The sequence below is a fragment of the Micropterus dolomieu genome, linkage group LG08, assembly GCF_021292245.1.
Source record: "Micropterus dolomieu isolate WLL.071019.BEF.003 ecotype Adirondacks linkage group LG08, ASM2129224v1, whole genome shotgun sequence".
Classification (NCBI taxonomy): domain Eukaryota; kingdom Metazoa; phylum Chordata; class Actinopteri; order Centrarchiformes; family Centrarchidae; genus Micropterus; species Micropterus dolomieu.
This window is the reverse complement of record NC_060157.1, coordinates 15,330,601-15,347,710: the sequence shown is the minus strand read 5'-3', so window position 1 is coordinate 15,347,710 and position 17,110 is coordinate 15,330,601. Positions and strand designations below refer to the sequence as shown.

At 40.6% G+C, this 17,110-nt stretch overlaps 2 protein-coding genes across 3 annotated transcripts in view; both read left to right on the top strand.

The window, feature by feature from the left end:
- The first annotated feature begins 17 nt into the window (after nt 1-17).
- top1b (DNA topoisomerase Ib) lies at nt 18-13,104 on the top strand. The gene is made up of 21 exons (XM_046056319.1): nt 18-154; nt 434-458; nt 2,134-2,230; nt 3,499-3,631; nt 4,016-4,071; nt 4,211-4,315; nt 4,424-4,514; nt 4,640-4,725; nt 4,868-4,983; nt 5,064-5,185; nt 5,306-5,428; nt 5,516-5,703; nt 6,481-6,625; nt 6,826-6,969; nt 7,296-7,481; nt 8,191-8,259; nt 8,382-8,496; nt 9,754-9,881; nt 10,130-10,224; nt 10,447-10,596; nt 11,916-13,104. Exons 1-21 carry the CDS (start codon nt 122-124, stop codon nt 12,016-12,018), a joined length of 2,310 nt encoding a protein of 769 aa, XP_045912275.1. The 5' UTR covers nt 18-121; the 3' UTR covers nt 12,019-13,104.
- Nucleotides 13,105-14,119: 1,015 nt separating this feature from the next.
- The window catches only part of plcg1 (phospholipase C, gamma 1), a 32,896-nt gene continuing 29,905 nt past the window's right edge, over nt 14,120-17,110 (top strand). Inside the window, exons 1-2 of one of the 2 annotated variants that reach the window (XM_046056317.1) lie at nt 14,120-14,382; nt 15,641-15,927. In XM_046056317.1, coding sequence (XP_045912273.1) covers nt 15,711-15,927 — 217 coding nt within the window. In that variant the 5' untranslated portion in view covers nt 14,120-14,382; nt 15,641-15,710. The remainder of the gene's footprint in view (nt 14,383-15,640; nt 15,928-17,110) is intronic. The other variant, XM_046056318.1, reaches the window with a different exon arrangement.

The window sequence follows — 17,110 nt, the reverse complement described above, 5'->3', positions numbered from 1 at the left end:
TAGTAAACATTGGGACTCCATTCCAGACTGTCAGTGAGGTTTCCCTGAGCCTCGCATCCTGAACAGCTGTCTACTGTGATAACTTCACCTGCTTCACCAAACAAAAAAAAACAACTCTACTATGAGCGGAGATCATGGACATGGAGACTCACAGGTACATCTCGGTTAATAATTCATGTCTGTGGTCAGTTTGTTTAAATGCCTTGGAAATAACTGACGGGTATTATTCGTGACGATATGAAATAATGGGTAAGAAACGTTAGGTTATGCTGTTTTATCATTTTAGTGAAAACTATGTGGAGTATTTTCATTTTATTATGGCGAAATACATGCATTCTATGGTATATTTGTATGCCAGTTGAAAGTTGAATAACCAAGCTACCGGCATTTGCAAAATTGAAATATTAAAAACATATTTCTTCACAATTTCCAGGTCAATTCTGGATCTAAAGGAAGCGGTAGGTCCTCTGATGAGGGTTTTTATTCATACTGAGTCTGATTTCCAATCGGAATCGTGATCTGCCTACTGTTAGTTTTTAAAGGACAGAAATGGCGTCCCAGAGACTAAGTCCCTTCTCCTCCACTCTCTTGCGGCTATTGTTCAAAAAGAGGGTCTGAAATGTGCACTTTCAGCCCTCGGTTTTTTAATCTGCTGGGGTATTCCGAAAGGACCTGGTTTCGTGTTTATTTTGCATGCATTAGTTTCATCATATGTACGTGCAATCCAAACGAAATTTGGAGCCGAAAGTGGCAGAATTGGGGCTGAGGACTTAGTCTCTGCGCCATTTTCTTTTTCTGTATGTAGCTGCCAGAGCGCCGATCAGAGAGCCAACTGTCTGCCGTGATATGGAGGCGAGGGCCGGGAGCTTATCGCATCCCCCTACCCGTATCTCTCCACCAGCCGCATGCTGCCTCCATCTCTGCGCTAGAGACATTTATCTGCACTGCCAACAGGGAACGCTCACGTACGAGTGTTAAACTTCAAGCCACAGAAAAGAAAGTTGCACTACATTATTAAAAGCATATGCCTTAAGCAGTCTATTTTTTGTGTGTGATGCACAAATTATACCCCCCCCCACACACACACACACACACGTGTATCCGTTACTCCTGCAAAGTTGAGAACACTATCTTCCCAGAGGCCTAATTTTGCTGCCTGGTGTGATGGAGAGCAGAGCAGTCTGAGGGAAATGATTTGGTTTATGGCTGGGATGTGTGCTACTGTTTAATATAGCAGAAATACCCGTTATTAAAGTGCCATGACAACAGGGCGCCACGAGGTGATGATCACGCCGAGCCAGGTCTACCTCAGGAGGGATATATCACTCAGCAGGAAACATTTTAATATGAAGACTCTTGTAAAATCATTGTTACAGTCTAATCATTTGACTAGGTGCACTGAGAACATGAAAACTGTTTTACTCAGAGGTACACTCTCACATTTTCTTTTATTTAAACTATATAAACTTGCATTACACTTTTAATTATTTCTTTACAGTACTGTGGTAGGTTTGTCAGTAGGATTAAGTCCACAGTATTATTTTGGGGTCGCAGAATCAACAGGCCTATCATTTAAAGCACATTATTTTATGTATTTAGTGTTATGTGTAACATGTAAGTTATTGCTATTTCATGTCCCCTTTGCCTAAGAGTAACTTTAGTTCCTACCTGCCATCAGTAAGAGTATGCAACAGTAGCTTACCCACAGGCCAGAGGGACTCGAGAACACTTCCAATCAAGATTTCTAGGTTACAACAACATCAAAAGTTAAATAAAAGCCTGCTAAAAAGGTGTTATGTTAAATATTTAAAATATTAGAAGAGATGATTGTTGTGAGGATATAGTTGGTATACTACAGTGATCTTGTGGCACATCTTAAGTATGACAAGATTACTAAGAAGGATCATTATCAAGGCCCTTTTTCTTTTGTAAGGGAAATACCATCTCCATCCACCGTCCACTTCCTAGCTCAAATAAACAGGATAAAAGGGACATCTGAATCTCTTAAGTGTAGACAGTCCGATGTAAAAGATTAATTCTCTGACTTACAGACTGAGCAAAACTATTTTCTATGTTCTGACTTTTTTTTTAAAAAAGGCTGCTAAACAAGACGATCTCTCCCTTGTGTCGTAGTCACTCACAAACATAAAGACAAGCACAGAGACAAGGAACACAGACACAAAGACCACAAGAAAGACAAGGAGCGAGAGAAATTCAAGTACAGCAACAGGTAGGATATCTGCATCTTTCTCTCAAGTTTTTTGGTGAAATATCAGACAAAATTCTACTTGATGTTTTTGCATATGGAGCCTTATACCAATATTTGTGTAGGAAAGTTGCCTACAGTTGTCTGTGACACTGTCATTGTCTGTTAAATAAGGTAACGTTTATGTTGCTGGTGCTTTGTCGATGACATCCTTTGTGCCTGTGCATCTGGGGCCATATTACAAACACTTCCTAACTTGCAGATCCTATCTTAACTGTTTGGTAAGATGGTAATTAGGGCTAAGACCTGATTTAGGGAAAAGGCCATACAGATTAACAGTTCCTAAGTCATTGTCCTATCCTAACTTAAGATAGGAAACATATAGGCTATTACACAAGCATCCTAACTTCCCATAATTTTAAGTAAACTCTGCTAACTTTAGGATAAGTTTTAAGCTGTCCTAACTTTCACTTTTTGCACCAGGTAGTGTTTAATCCATAATGTCAACAGGTGGAATATATTCATTGAGTGGCTTCTGGCAGATCCTTTTCAGTGACAAAACACTCCGATAGTGATGTAACACAAGATAATGTATCATTGTACAAGATAATGTAAAGGCTAGATGTAAAAGAAGTATTCTAATGCAAGTCTATGATAGGAGGAGATTGGTAAACAAAAGAAAATTATGCAAAACATGATAACTTTAGCCCGCAGCCTTTCATAATTCACTTTCACAATAAGGGTTTCTGCCGGGGTCAGTAAAGGGGCACAGAAGGAGCCACCAGTGGTTTTCTTCTTCTCTTTAGACACGAGTTGCCTTTCTCTTCATATCACTTGTCAGTGTATTTTCTTTTTGATAGCATCAGCGCTCCGTTGGATGCCATATACGGCGGAGACTGTGTCTGCTATCCTAGCCCACTCTCTTTCTTTTATCTCCCGAGTTAGTGCTCATGTAGGCTATATTTGGATTTCTGGACAGAGGTATACCAACACCTCTAACTCATCTGTCTCCATCTTTCAATGTTTCAGTTTGTTTTAAAAAAAGAAATAAAAACGGTTACAAAGTTGTTTAGTTTGGCGAGATGAGAACAAGTAGCACTGGTTGTTAGGTAACAGACAATTTTTCCTAACCTGAGATAAAAAAGAAGATGAAGTAATATAAGATATGAATCCTAAAGTTAGCTGGGATTTGCTTCTGTAATACCAAATTGGGAAGTTTGTGGAATACGGCCCCTGGACCACATCTGATCTCGTGCACTTGATCTCTGACCTCTGTGGCATCTGTGTTCCAGCGAACATAAGGACCACTCTGAGAGGAAACACAGAGACAAAGAAAAGCTGAAGCACAGTGACGGCAGCTCAGACAAACACAGAGAAAAACACAAAGAGAAAGACAAGGACAAAGAGAAGAGGAGAGAGGAGAAGGTTTGTTCATGGGCAGTCTGTCTTGCCTTTTATGAAAGGGCTGTGTAGGCCTTTAGTGTTTTTTTTAATTTTTTGGTTTGTTTTCTCATCACGACAGCATTATTATATTGTGACATTAGTTTAAAAGCTTTGTTCGCTCATGTTCACTAAATAATTTTGTGGTCCCGACACAACTCTAGTGTTTATTAATGTCTTCCAATGTTTTTCAGAGATTGGCCTGGTGAGAAAACAAAACACAAAAATGAAATGGCCCCTATAGCCTTCCATGAACTCTGACTATAAGTTAAAGTTTAGACTGTCAGAATATTGTTTAAAGGTGTGAAATTGTAAATTTTACAATGGCAGAGAAATATGCTAATATATTTCCCCCCCTGTTTCTCACAGATCAAATCATCCCATGTAGACAAGCCTAAAAAGGAGAAAGAAAATGGATATGTAAGGTAAACAGCATATCTTTCTTGTGCCTTGTGTGGAAAGTAATTATAAAGAACTGACTTCAGGCTTAGCCATTGCATGGTTATGATTAGTGTGATATTGCTTTGCTAATATGCAGTTCAATGTCTTCATTGTCTAACTTAGAGATGCAAGCCCTCCTGCCCTTAAGAGCGAGCCTGAAGAGGACAACGGCTTCTACCCCTCCCCCCAACACAATAAGAGCTCCAAACGAGAGTATGATGATGAAGAGTGGGTATCATGCAAATTAAACCAGATCTCTATCTTATGCTTCCTGTTCTGTCACCGTCAGTTCTGTAATCAGAGATACAGTTAGATCATCTATATATTTGTTTACAGATTTGAATACAAGCCCAAAAAAGTCAAGACAGAACACGACAAAAAGGCCAAGAAGAGGAAACATGAGTACGAAGAGGATGAGGAGGATGAGGTTCATTAACGTTTTGGGTTTTTTTGTTCGTTTGTTTTTTGATGAATATATTCTTACATTCCCCAGACTGGAGTCTCTACTGTTTGTGTTCCCCAGATTGAGTCTGCTCTCTTCACTTGTTTTAGGACATCAAGCCCAAAAAGAAGACAAAAGACAAAAATGTAACAGAGGGAAAGAAATCCAAAAAAGAAGAAGAGGAGAAGTGGAAATGGTAAGATCATTTTGAGGACAAATAGTTCTTTTCCTCAGGAAATCCAACAACAGTTAGCTGATATGAGCAGCTACTGAGAAGTAGATACCATAGTTTTGTTTTCTCTCATGGGTTGTATTTTGTTGTTGTTTGTGGTGATTAGGTGGGAGGAGGAAAGATACACAGATGGCTCCAAATGGCGCTTCCTTGAGCACAAGGGTCCAGTGTTTGCACCTCCGTATGAACCCTTGCCTGATAAAGTCAGATTTTTCTATGATGGTGAGTCTGTATAATAATTTGTGATATATTATTCATTTTGTTTGGTCACGACTACAATGTGATTTTTCTGTATTTTGTAGGCAAGCCTATGAAACTTAGTCCTCCTGCTGAGGAGGTAGCAACATTTTTTGCCAAGATGTTGGATCATGAGTACACCACTAAGGACATCTTCAGGAAGAACTTCTTTAAGGACTGGAGGAAGGTGAGGCGATGAGACATGTCCAGGTGTCTCAAGTTGAGCAGATGAGCGAGAATCTACAGAGGGTGGGACGTTCAGGTATTTAAGTTGGACATACTTCAGATGTCTTCTTTTTTATTTTAGGAAATGACATCAGAGGAGAAGTCAAAGATCACCGACCTGAACAAGTGCAACTTCAGTGAGATGAATGAGTACTTCAAGGCCCAATCAGAAGCTAGGAAGCAGCTATCAAAAGAGGAGAAACAGGTAGGCCTGCATCCATGCAGACTCTCCTGACCCTGAAAACATCAGAACATCTCTCCTTGCATTTTCATATTTTCATACACTTTGTAGAAAAACAAAGAAGAGAATGAGAGACTCCTCCAGGAGTACGGTTTCTGCATCATGGACAACCACAAGGAGAGGATTGGTAACTTCCGCATTGAGCCGCCAGGCCTCTTCCGAGGACGAGGCGATCATCCGAAGATGGGCATGCTTAAACGACGCATCAGACCTGAAGACATCATTATTAACTGTAGCAAGTGGGTAATCTCACCACCACCGTCACTGCCATGAATTCTTTCTTCTTTTTTTCTTCATGTTCTTGGATACATAGGAAGAACACAAAACCTGTCAAAACACTGATGTTAATATTGTCTTGTCCTGAGTTTTTACCACAAGGCCCTGTCAAAAGCATTGCAGGCGAGGTTATGTGAAAGTAAATTGCGGGACTAGTGTGTGTATTATAAGGGTATGGTGTAAACACGGTTGCTTTGGAAACAGAATATGCAAGTGGGTGCTTGTAGGAGCTATTATTCTGTCAGAAGGACACATGCAGACACAAACCTCACATTCATTGTCCTGCTTTGAACCTCTCTCTGCTTAACCTCCTTTTTTCCTGTTATCTTCTTCTAACTGCCATGTTGTTTGGGCTTTATTTATAGACAGTGGGGAAACTTTTCTTTTCATCTCATGTCAGGGGCTGTGTGTGTGTGTGTGTGTGTGTGTGTGTGTGTGTGTGTGTTTGTGTTTGTGTGTGTGTGTGTGTGTGTGTGTGAGCAAACAATAACACGACCCAGGGAGGACATGTCGACCCACACATTGTCTCGTAGCTGTAGTATTTACAATTTAAAGTTAATCTTAAGCTGGCCTATTAAAATGAAAAAAATATTTTACCGAAGTAGATTAATTTAAGGTCTGTTATAGGTGCTGTTTATTGTACCTATGAGGAATGTTGAGATGCTGTGCTGAAAATACGTTGGGGGAAAAAAGCTGTCAACACATTTCTATTTATGTCAAACCTTCCTCTTTTTCTGTAGGGACTCCAAGCACCCCAAACCTCCCACAGGAACAAAATGGAAGGAGGTTCGCCATGACAACAAAGTGACCTGGCTGGTATCTTGGACAGAGAACATCCAGGGCTCCATCAAGTACATCATGTTGAATCCTAGCTCCAGGATCAAGGTACTGACTTAAATACATTACCAGTTATTCTTTGGTGGAAAAAAACAATTTGTCTGTTTCCCTATTGGATAAAAAGTTTGTTGTGTGTTTGTGTGTGTTTGTTTGTGTGTGTGTGTGTGTGTGTGTGTGTGTGTGTGTGTGTGTGTGTGTGTGTGTGTGTGTCTGTGTGTGTGTGTGTGTGTGTGTGTGTGCGGTTGCAGGGGGAGAAGGACTGGCAGAAATATGAGACTGCTCGACGGTTAAAGAAATGTGTGGATCGCATCCGTACCCAGTACAGGGATGACTGGAAGTCAAAAGAGATGAGGATCAGGCAGAGAGCCGTGGCGCTGTATTTCATAGACAAGGTGAGGTGGAATACCGTACAAATGTAATGATAAGATGCATAAGTGGAAAACAAATATTACAAAAACCAACATCTTTGATTTTAACTTGTGATGTATATGGAAAGAAAAGCACTGGATAGAGAATTAAATATACCATCAGAGTATGGTTCCTCTCATGCTGACATGTACAGTTTTCATTTTACTACAGACCTTTTATAATTTCCATTCCACTTGGAGAAATACTGGTGTACTGTAATGTAGGTAAACAGGTTTAGGGAATAAATCCTCAGCAAATTCCCACTCTTAAGTCTTGCTAATGATCACGTTTCGCGGCGCTTCCCCTGCAGCTTGCACTAAGGGCGGGTAACGAAAAGGAGGAAGGTGAGACAGCCGACACAGTGGGCTGCTGCTCGCTGCGGGTGGAGCACATCAAATTGTACCCCAAGATGGATGACCAGGAGTACGTGGTGGAGTTTGACTTCTTGGGAAAGGACTCCATCCGCTACTACAACAAGATCCCTGTGGAGAAGAGGGTAAGAAAGGGGAAGGGACAGTGAGGAGAGGAACGTGGGGACGGAGGGAGAGGAGGGTTGGCAGACTTTGTCTTTTTTTTATTTTGACCTTTATTTTGTCCCATTGAGATAAAAAATTTTTTTACATGAGAGCACCGTACTGTACTCCCAACATACTAAAAATATATAATAATAATAAAGATATACAAAAATCGATACATCAAAGCACAAAGCTGTGAGTTTATGTGGGTTTATGAGGGTGGTATTGGGTGTGTATTTGACACATATGTGAATTTAGTGTTAACGAGATAAGAAGCTGTGGAGGATGTTTGCACAGACAGGTGATCAGGCACTAAAAGCTTTCCGTTGGCTCTGCCTCAGAGGATGGTCTGTTTCCTGCTAGTACCAGAGTGTAAAGACAGACACACACACACACAGATACTCACCCAGATACACGCTAGACATGTTCTGTATTCAGTCACAAATTCTTCAGCACGCCTGGGCACCGTCTATTTGGCCACACTTCCTGTATCCCCACTGAACACACATAAGTACATACAAAAGACACTTTAACCTGTGATCTGCCACCTGGACTTGTCATCATCAAAAGAAATAATATAGCACCCCCATCTGGCAGCAATGTGACTGTGCATCCTTCAGCATCGTTGGGCTGAAGTGTTCCGTAAAAAGTGATTTCACACTAAATAGATCCTTGCTCCTTTCTTTTCAGGTTTTTAAAAACCTTCAGCTGTTCCTGGAGAACAAGCAGCCTGAAGATGACCTCTTTGACAGACTGAATGTAAGAAACACACACATGACTATGTGGCACGGAGGCTTCACTCTGAGTGAACTGTTTAAATTTCTAGTTGTAATACTTCTGTCACTCTGTACCCTCTTCTCTTTCTCTTGTGTCTCCTGCAGACTTCTATTCTGAATAAGCACTTACAGGAGCTGATGGATGGCCTGACAGCCAAGGTCTTTCGCACCTACAACGCCTCCATCACCCTGCAGCAGCAGCTCAAGGAGCTTTCTTGCTGTGAGTAACAGCAGCTTCAGTCAGTCACACGCTGCTCACTTGAATGACACCCACATTGTTTCTAAGTACACAGCTAAAACCCTTATTCACTCTTTACGGTTTTTCATCATTTTCCTGCAATTGAACCAAAACTCAACTACGTAGTTTAAAATTCTACGGTGTCGAGTGGGAGGCAAAAATACTTTTTTTAATGAATTCAACAATAAATAGTGATAACATTTGACACAATTTGCCATATAAAAATAACACAAGTGGCACTGCAAAGAATTTTTTTCATTAATGCCTATGGAAGACAATGTCTGGAAAAGTATAATAAGAAAAAGTATTGTTTTTGGGACCAGCCAGTACACGTGTCTGTAAACTCAACAGATGACTCTACCTGATGTCATCACAGGAGCTTTCAGTAATATATGACAGGCCTAGGTATCAATCATATTGTCTATCAGCATACATCAGAGTGTAATTCATGCTAAAGTTAATACCTGTAAGGAATTCTAAAGGGTTAAATGTATAGGATTCTGTTTTTTATTATTTATCAATCTCTGTATTGTGTTTGTTAGGACAAATAATAAAGCAGTTCACACTACACGATTTTTAGCTCACCGATCGGTTGATCAGCGGTCGCCAGTCCTTATGTGTGAACTACTCAACGACACATCAAAACGGCTCCCCGACACATTTCTGACACATCGTTGATGTCTGCCAGATATCTAGCATGCCAAATATTAGGAGAAGTGGGCCGATTCTACATCCACATCCAGCCAATGAGAGCAGGCAGAACAGGCAGCTACTTTTTCACCGCAAAACACTTTACTCACCTCCAGCTCTCTCTGTAGCACAGATGATCCGTGCTACCTGCATGTGCTAATCCATTCTTTCACCCATATTCTTTGTCTTTATAATTTCTATCTTTATAACAACAAACAACAGCTGTTTCCTGTGTAGGTCACGTCATTTCCCATTTCCCATTTCAGTGAAAGTGAAAGTGTGTTTTCTTGACAAAACGTGGTTTGGAGACCAGCGTCGGGTACCATAGCTGCTGTCAGCTTGTGTAGTGTGTGACCCCCTGTCACCGATCCGTCACGTAATGTGAACGCCACAAGGACACTTTCACTTTGACGGCAAGTCGTGTAGTCTGCACGAGCCTTTACTGTCCCTTGAAATGCATAACTACTACAGAATCTGGGTCAGTGGTTTTGAATTTCAGTCATGTTAAACTACTTTTCCTACCTTGTTGTGTCATTGTTTGGTCTCCAGCTGATGACAGTATCCCAGCTAAAATCCTGTCATACAACCGAGCCAACCGTGCAGTGGCCATCCTCTGTAACCACCAGAGAGCTCCACCCAAAACATTTGAGAAGTCCATGCAAAACCTTCAGACCAAGGTAAACCGCTGTGTTCCCCCTTTCTTCAGTTTAGTTGTCTCTCCGCAGGCAATGATGTCTTGGCGTCAGCTTGGTTGCCTTGAGTCCATCCATCCATCCATCATCAACCGCTTATCCTGCGTACAGGGTCGCGGTGGTTGCCTTGAATAAAATTTTGATTTTTTTGTCATTGTGAAAGATAAAGATACTCCCTCTCTCCGTGACGCAGATTATCTAGTTTACTCGGCGTGTGTTTGCTGTGATTGCAGATCGACGAGAAACAGAATCAACTGTCAGCAGCCAGGAAGCAGCTGAAGGCTGCCAAGGCTGATCACAAGGCTTCCCATGATGACAAGAGTAAAAAGTAAGGAAGCCTGTGCCAGAGACTGTCACAGTTTTATTCCTTAATTACCTACTTAAACCTCTTTGTTCCTGGGATGTACGGCCACAATGTTTGGTTGACTCCTAAACATCAGACGGACAATCTGTATAATTCTTCCTCTCTTTGTGTCTCCCTTCCTCTATGCATCTCTGTCTTTATCTTCTTGTATCCATCTCCCTCTGTCTGTCTTTGTGTCTCTCTCAGGGCTGTGGAGGTGAAGCGGAAAGCTGTCCAGAGGATAGAGGAGCAGCTGATGAAGCTCCAGGTGCAGGCCACAGACAGAGAGGAGAACAAGCAAATTGCTCTGGGCACCTCCAAGCTCAACTACTTGGATCCACGCATCTCTGTTGCATGGTATTTATGTGGCTCAGCTGAAGCTGTTTACATCTGTTTTTATCAGCTACTAACTATTATTTGATTACAGGTGTGATTATGGTAAAAACAAAAAAAACCCTGTGACATTAAATGAGTCCACCACCTACTGTTTAATAGGCTGACTTTCTCTGGGTGGGTGGGTGCATGTCTACCTTGGTGACAGAAAGGCAGGAAACGCTCTTGCATTGTAGGAAAAGGAGCAGCACAGGCAAAAAAGCTAACGTCTGCAGAAGGAAAACAAGAGGAAGAAAAGCGTGTGAGCGCGATAAACAATGGGGTTTGTTTCTGAAAGCCAGGGAGCGTCCCCAAACAGCACTCCTTCCTCCATGTGGGAAGTCAATGAGGAGCTTTCTGTGGCTGAATGGAGGACCAGGCCACAGAGAAGGGGAACAGTTGTCCGCCTTCCCTAACCCATACCCCACAGCTATTTATGGAGTGCCTCCTCCTCAAGCACAATGGATACAGGAATGCTCCATGTTTTCCCTGATTGTAAGGCGTAAGGGATGGGGTTCCCACTCATAGGGTGGTGCATGGGAACCTGGTCTTCACTGTAGTTGTATGTGTAACAGAGATGAAAACATAGAGTCATATTGGGTTGACTGCTAGCTGACGTATGGTTCTGTCATGCAGAGAGGGTACTAGGTTCGCTAAACCAATCTGTTGTCCTTGCTAGCTACAATCCTCTTCTGAAATTAGCAGGGAAATTATCTGTTTTTTTAATTAGCTACTAGTTAGCTGCTTATGTTTGATTCACATATGCCCAATATGAGTGTTTCTCATTTTAACACCTTCATGCATTAAATGTAACATTAGATTTGTTTGGTGTGCACCTTGGTGCATAACTACACACACTCATAGAAGTCACTTGTAGTCACAAAATGTGTTTGACCCGTGCTTTTATTGCTATGACAAGTCAAAATGTCTGCCGTGAAAAAGGTCTCTACCAGGACCTTGTCATTACAGTGAATCAATGTTTTAACATTACCATAGATATGGTATACTGTACATATGGACTGCCTCTAAAGACACAGGATTATAGATGGTATTACACTAATATAGTAAAATGTTATACTTTCAGTTCAATATAAAAAGTAACATGCAATGAAATCAAGTTCTAACAACATTTATGCAATGCACGTGAGCAAAATAGTTTTAGATTTTCTTTTGACAGCTGACTGTCTGGTCTATTTCATCGAATTTCCTATATAGCAGTAGTTCCTATAAATAGACGCGGTGGTGCAGCCAGTGAGTGGATGATGATGATTAATTTTACATTTATAAACTTTCCTCTACTCCAGGTGCAAGAAATGGAGTGTTCCCATTGAGAAGATCTACAACAAAACCCAGAGAGAGAAGTTTGCCTGGGCAATTGACATGGCTGACAAGGATTACGAGTTTTAAACACACTTAATGTTTTACCTTTCTACCCATGCCTTTGATTGTAAAGATGGTTTGTAGTTGATGTCAAATGATTCCACTGTGTGGTTACTGCAGGGCTGTGAAGGAGGGAGCAGAGACTTTGTCCGAGTTGTGACCACAGTTTAATACTTGTGCTGTATATATGGATTGGTTGTGACCATAGGAAAATAACTCCTGAACCATTTGACCAAGCTGCCAAAGGGCATCTCTCTTTAAAAAATGACAGTAGTGTGTATGTAGCTGCAGCTATCTGCCCATGATCAAACACCTATGAACACATTAGTATTATCTTTTGTCAGACATGACTGTGCTGAAATTTGTAAGCCATCAGACTGATTGAGAAATTCTATATTCTCATAGAATAATGAATTAATAAATGTTTGTGTGGGAGACTGTGAGGAACAACATGAGAGATGATAGGATGAATTTCAGTTTGTGGAATTTTAGTGTGAAAGATTGGTACAATAAAATGAGCCTGACAGCCTGAAGACAGTGTGAAGAACAGAAAACCCTAGCACTATGCTCACCTAATTATTAGCACACCGAATGTCATCTTATTTTTTTTTCATTTAGTTTGATTTTGTTGTTTATTTCAGGGATGTAAATATTTTTTGTCATTTAACTATGATTCAGTGTTTTATAAAATGTGTGTTGTATTCATTGTCAACAGAAAGCTCTTCATTGCTCATATGCAACTCGTGTGTGTCTGTTTCCACAGTTTTGCAATGAACAAGACTGCACATTCCTCTTGGTTACTTGAAACAGCTGACGTACTGCATAATATTTGGTCAGAGCTGAAGAGAAACTGTTCCTTCAGACAGAGACAGTTTCTGAGAGGGGTGTGGATTTTGCCAAAAAAGAAGTCTTATCATTGTAGTGTGCTGTTTTTTGTATTGCTGTGATTAAGCAGAAAGTGTCCTCTTTGAATTAATTTCCAAATGTGAATGGATACTTTAACTTTAACCATTAACTATTTCATGATATTTGATCATTTATCACACAACTCCTGATTGGTCAAATGCTTATTGTTTTGAGCTTTGTAGTTTTCAGAATAAAATATCAACCTTGTCTTTTTTCTCCATGCTTTGTCCTTTTATTTATTGTTTTTACTTGAAAATTGGATGAGAAAAAGCAAGATGATTCCCTGAGTATACAAAAACAAACATCAGAGATATAATCCAAATTGAAGTCAAGGCAGGAATCATAGTCCAGTTATATATCTCAAAAGCAATTCATTTATCAATATTTTCTATTTTCATGTATATTTCATCCCCATTTCGATAAATGTTCAAGTGAGTTTCCTAGGGAGAAGAAAAGTACAACAATTTAATAATTCAGACAACACAAACAGCAACTTTGGCTTTGATTGGTAATTTAGACATTGCAATGAAGTGCAGTATTAGTTACAGGATGAATAATTACAAAGTTGTAACTTGACAAGTTGTGATACAGTAACCTGTGATACAGATTATATTGAGGAGATAGCTAGTTTTGAAGTACAGAAAAAAAAAAGGATGATAACGGGTGCTCTTGAGCTAACGGGAGACCCGCAAAATTACCGGAAGTATGGCAATTGTGATCAAATAAATTTTATTAGAATGAATAGCCATGGATGCTGGGGGGGGCCCATAGAAAATGCTTATGAAATAATACCATAATGTAACTGATTACTTTATGTTCATGCAAATGAAACAAAAAAAACATACAATATTATAGATTCTTATTCATCCATTTGTCATCGTTTTTGGATGTCAAGGAAGGATGCACTTTGTGAAATGGGTTGAAATCCTAATGCAGTAGACACTGTAGCTAGGTAATAGAAAAAGATTTGTGTTTCAAATGTCGTTTTCTGTTATTTTACATTTTGTATAATGTTGACAGAGAATTTTTCTAATGTAATCGACAAAAAAAAATGAAAGAAAAACTTACATGAAGCTGGGGCTTGACTGTACCCCTACTACAGTGTCTGCTCCAAAACACCGAGCAACAAGTCTCTTGACACGAATCTTATTGTGAAAACCCTGAGCGGAAGCCTGGTTTTTGACTCCGGTCTGGTTGCTGGTGGTCGGATGGGGGCGGGGGAAGGGCCCACACTGGCTGGATCGGAGAGCAGACAAACTTGCGTAGTCTTACCACCGCTCTCGCTGTCTGCCTGCCTCTCTCTATGGACGGACGGAGGGGTGAAGAGGAAACGGGAATTGTTGTCGTCGGGACTGCAGCGCCTTACCAAGGCCTAGTGATGATTTAATTACGGAAAACCGGGGGTGCGGGGGGAAAAGGAGAAAGACGACGGGAGCGCGAGAGGAGCAGCAGTTGGAGATGTGCGGTCGGGCCGAGATTGCGGCGGTAGGTACAGCGCAGCGGTCCCTGCGACGTGTTGTTTTCCAGTTGATTTTTCCCAGTACAGTAAGGCGAAAAGAGAGGGGGGAGAGAAGGGCAGGATAGCTACTGCCACCTGGGCTTTTTTATTCCATGGGTTGGAACCAGCCGTGAATCTTCCTCTCGGCCCAGCAAAATGCTAGCACACACCGGCCCCGTTTCCACGCTGTGAAAATAGCCAGACGTTTCTTGTTATCCCACTCTGCTGCTGCCATTCGCCACCAGTATTCCCAAATAATGTGATGCCTCACGTATCCAAAAGGAAACTTTTTCTTCTGGGACGGACTGCAGCAGGTTACAGGCCTGTTGGTAACATTAGTTAAAAAAAAATCAGATTAAACCTCCTCGCTGCTGGATTAAAGTTAAAATCATGTCGGGGAGAAAGTTAACGTTATCAGGCGTGATTAGCTTAATCAACACGTTTTCTCCTTGCCAGGCGTTTTAGGGGCTGCAGCTGTCATTTAATTACAAGTCATATTACTGTTGGAGAGGTGCTCAATACTAAGAGTAACCTTACCCTACAGAAAAATTAATACAATGACATACTTATGCTTTGTATACCAACGTACATACGTGTCTTTGTCCATTTAAAAAAAACATTATTTATTATGTATATGCTGATTTATCACCACTTTATGTACGTATAATGTAGGTTTTGTGACATTTGTTTCTGTACAAAACATGAAACATTCATGTAAAACTAAATATTCAAACTTTGCACGTTTGTATACAAAGCGTACACATTTTACATTTTGCCCCATATCTTTCCTTTTAGTGTTACAAAAGGAAAGATACAGATGACAGAAGATTTGTGTAAAATGGCACTACTGTTCACTATTTATTGTCCTAAATGTATCTGTATGATAAAGTAGTGTGTACACAAAAAAGGGATTATGGGTGAATGTAAATTTATAAATGAGTATATTTCAGGCTTTCAAAAAAATAGTGATATAGGTATTATAAATACCAATGTGTATTTAAACAGGAAGATGAGAGTAATCGAAAGATATATTGGATGCAGAAAAATGGGTTTTCTCTCTTACACTGAGAGCTTATCTGCAGGTGTGTATATACATGAAATGCATATGTACGGAAAGCTTTATTTAAAACTTGTCTCCTGACAGACCCAACTCTTAACTGTAATGTGTGTACAGCATCGACACACTAGAAGTCCTCAGGGAATTGTTGTTTCATGGGTCCCCCCCCCCCTCTTCTCCTGCTGTAGTATCCCTGTCTAGGCCTGGACTGAGCAGATTGTTCAGAGAGGAAACTGACAACAAACAGGGGAAGTGAACATGGCGGGGACCACTGGCTTCTTTTCCAACGGACCTGTTCCTTGGATGGAAAACGACACAGAGATGAACAACCTGTACCGAGACCTGGAGCTCGGGACAGTACTGACACTGATTTATTCTAAGAAGTCCCAGCGGCCAGAGAGACGGACATTTCAAGTCAAGCTGGAGACAAGGACTATTATCTGGACACGGGGCACGGATAAAATAGAGGGAGAGAGTGAGTAGCGTGCAAACACAAACATACACACAAACAGAGATCCATGTCAGAACTGGTTGGTTTACATGCATTCAGAAATCTGAAAATTGCAGTGTTGTGAGGCGTGTGAATGGCTCACAAAAGAACACATGAGGTGGTATTGTCAACAGGTGGTGTATGATGTCCGTTAGTGTTGAAGAAGTCAAATCCAAAATCTTTTTTAGACCCTAAAGACTGTAAGTTGCAAGGCTTGGTTAAACCATATGTCATGATTCTATGGTTTAAATGAATTAAGACTGGTATTGTGGTGATATTTATTTTAAAGGATTGGCTATGGAAATTAAAGTAAAATGGGGGGGCATTAATTGTTCATTCTGCACCCAAGTCTAACAACACAGGTGTTATTGCCTTACTGTGATGCTGCCTCCAAGACAGAAAAAGACATGCAAGCTGTATAACAACATTACTAAAAAGAAAGTCCCTGTTGCGTCTCTCTATCAGTATTACAGTTTTTATTTCAGCTTCGTTCCTGAAAGTTGCCGTTCTTTCCCGCTGAAATTTATAGGATTTGGTTTGTCCGTGTGTTTGTTGTTGTTCATCATTCAGAATTGAGTTACCTTAAATTATTTGTTTTATTTTGTAGTATCATATAAAAACAACGCAAAAACAAATGACTGAGCAGGCGTGACTCTTGTATGAACGATGGATATTAAAGGTAACAACTGTTACATAAATCATATCTCGGGTACAAATCCAGGGGTCGACGAGAAGAAGAAAGTGCCGTTCCTGCTACTGGAACTCTTCATTTGTTGCATTAATAGGAATATTCTGTAGTTCACCAGTAAGCTGACATTCAAGTTAATCTTCAACAAAACTGCGTGTCTAACTGAGGACACGCAGGCCTTTTAGTGAGTTGTTAAGTCGCCTGTCTCTCGGGTAGCAGGATGCCTTGTGCACAGCTGCACTCTGCTCCGGATGCAGCAAAAAAAAAGTACACAAAAAAGGTAGGCTTTCTTTTTTTTACACAACAGTATCATCTTCCTTGTGATGAAGAGCTTATACACACATGAGCTCATAGCTGCAATTTGATACTCGTGGAGAGGTGAAATCGGCCTAGGCGGCTCTCTAATGTACAGAAATAGAATATGAGTGTTTTTACTGGAAGTGTGTGGTCATTTGGGAACAATTTGGCTCGCTGTATTTA

Coding starts and splice junctions, on each gene's coding strand:
- top1b (XM_046056319.1), top strand. CDS start 122: ATGAGCGGAGATCATGGACATGGAGACTCACAG. Junction 4,515..4,639: donor AAGAGGATGAGGAGGATGAG/GTTCATTAACGT, acceptor CACTTGTTTTAG/GACATCAAGCCCAAAAAGAA. Junction 5,704..6,480: donor ATCATTATTAACTGTAGCAA/GTGGGTAATCTC, acceptor CTTTTTCTGTAG/GGACTCCAAGCACCCCAAAC.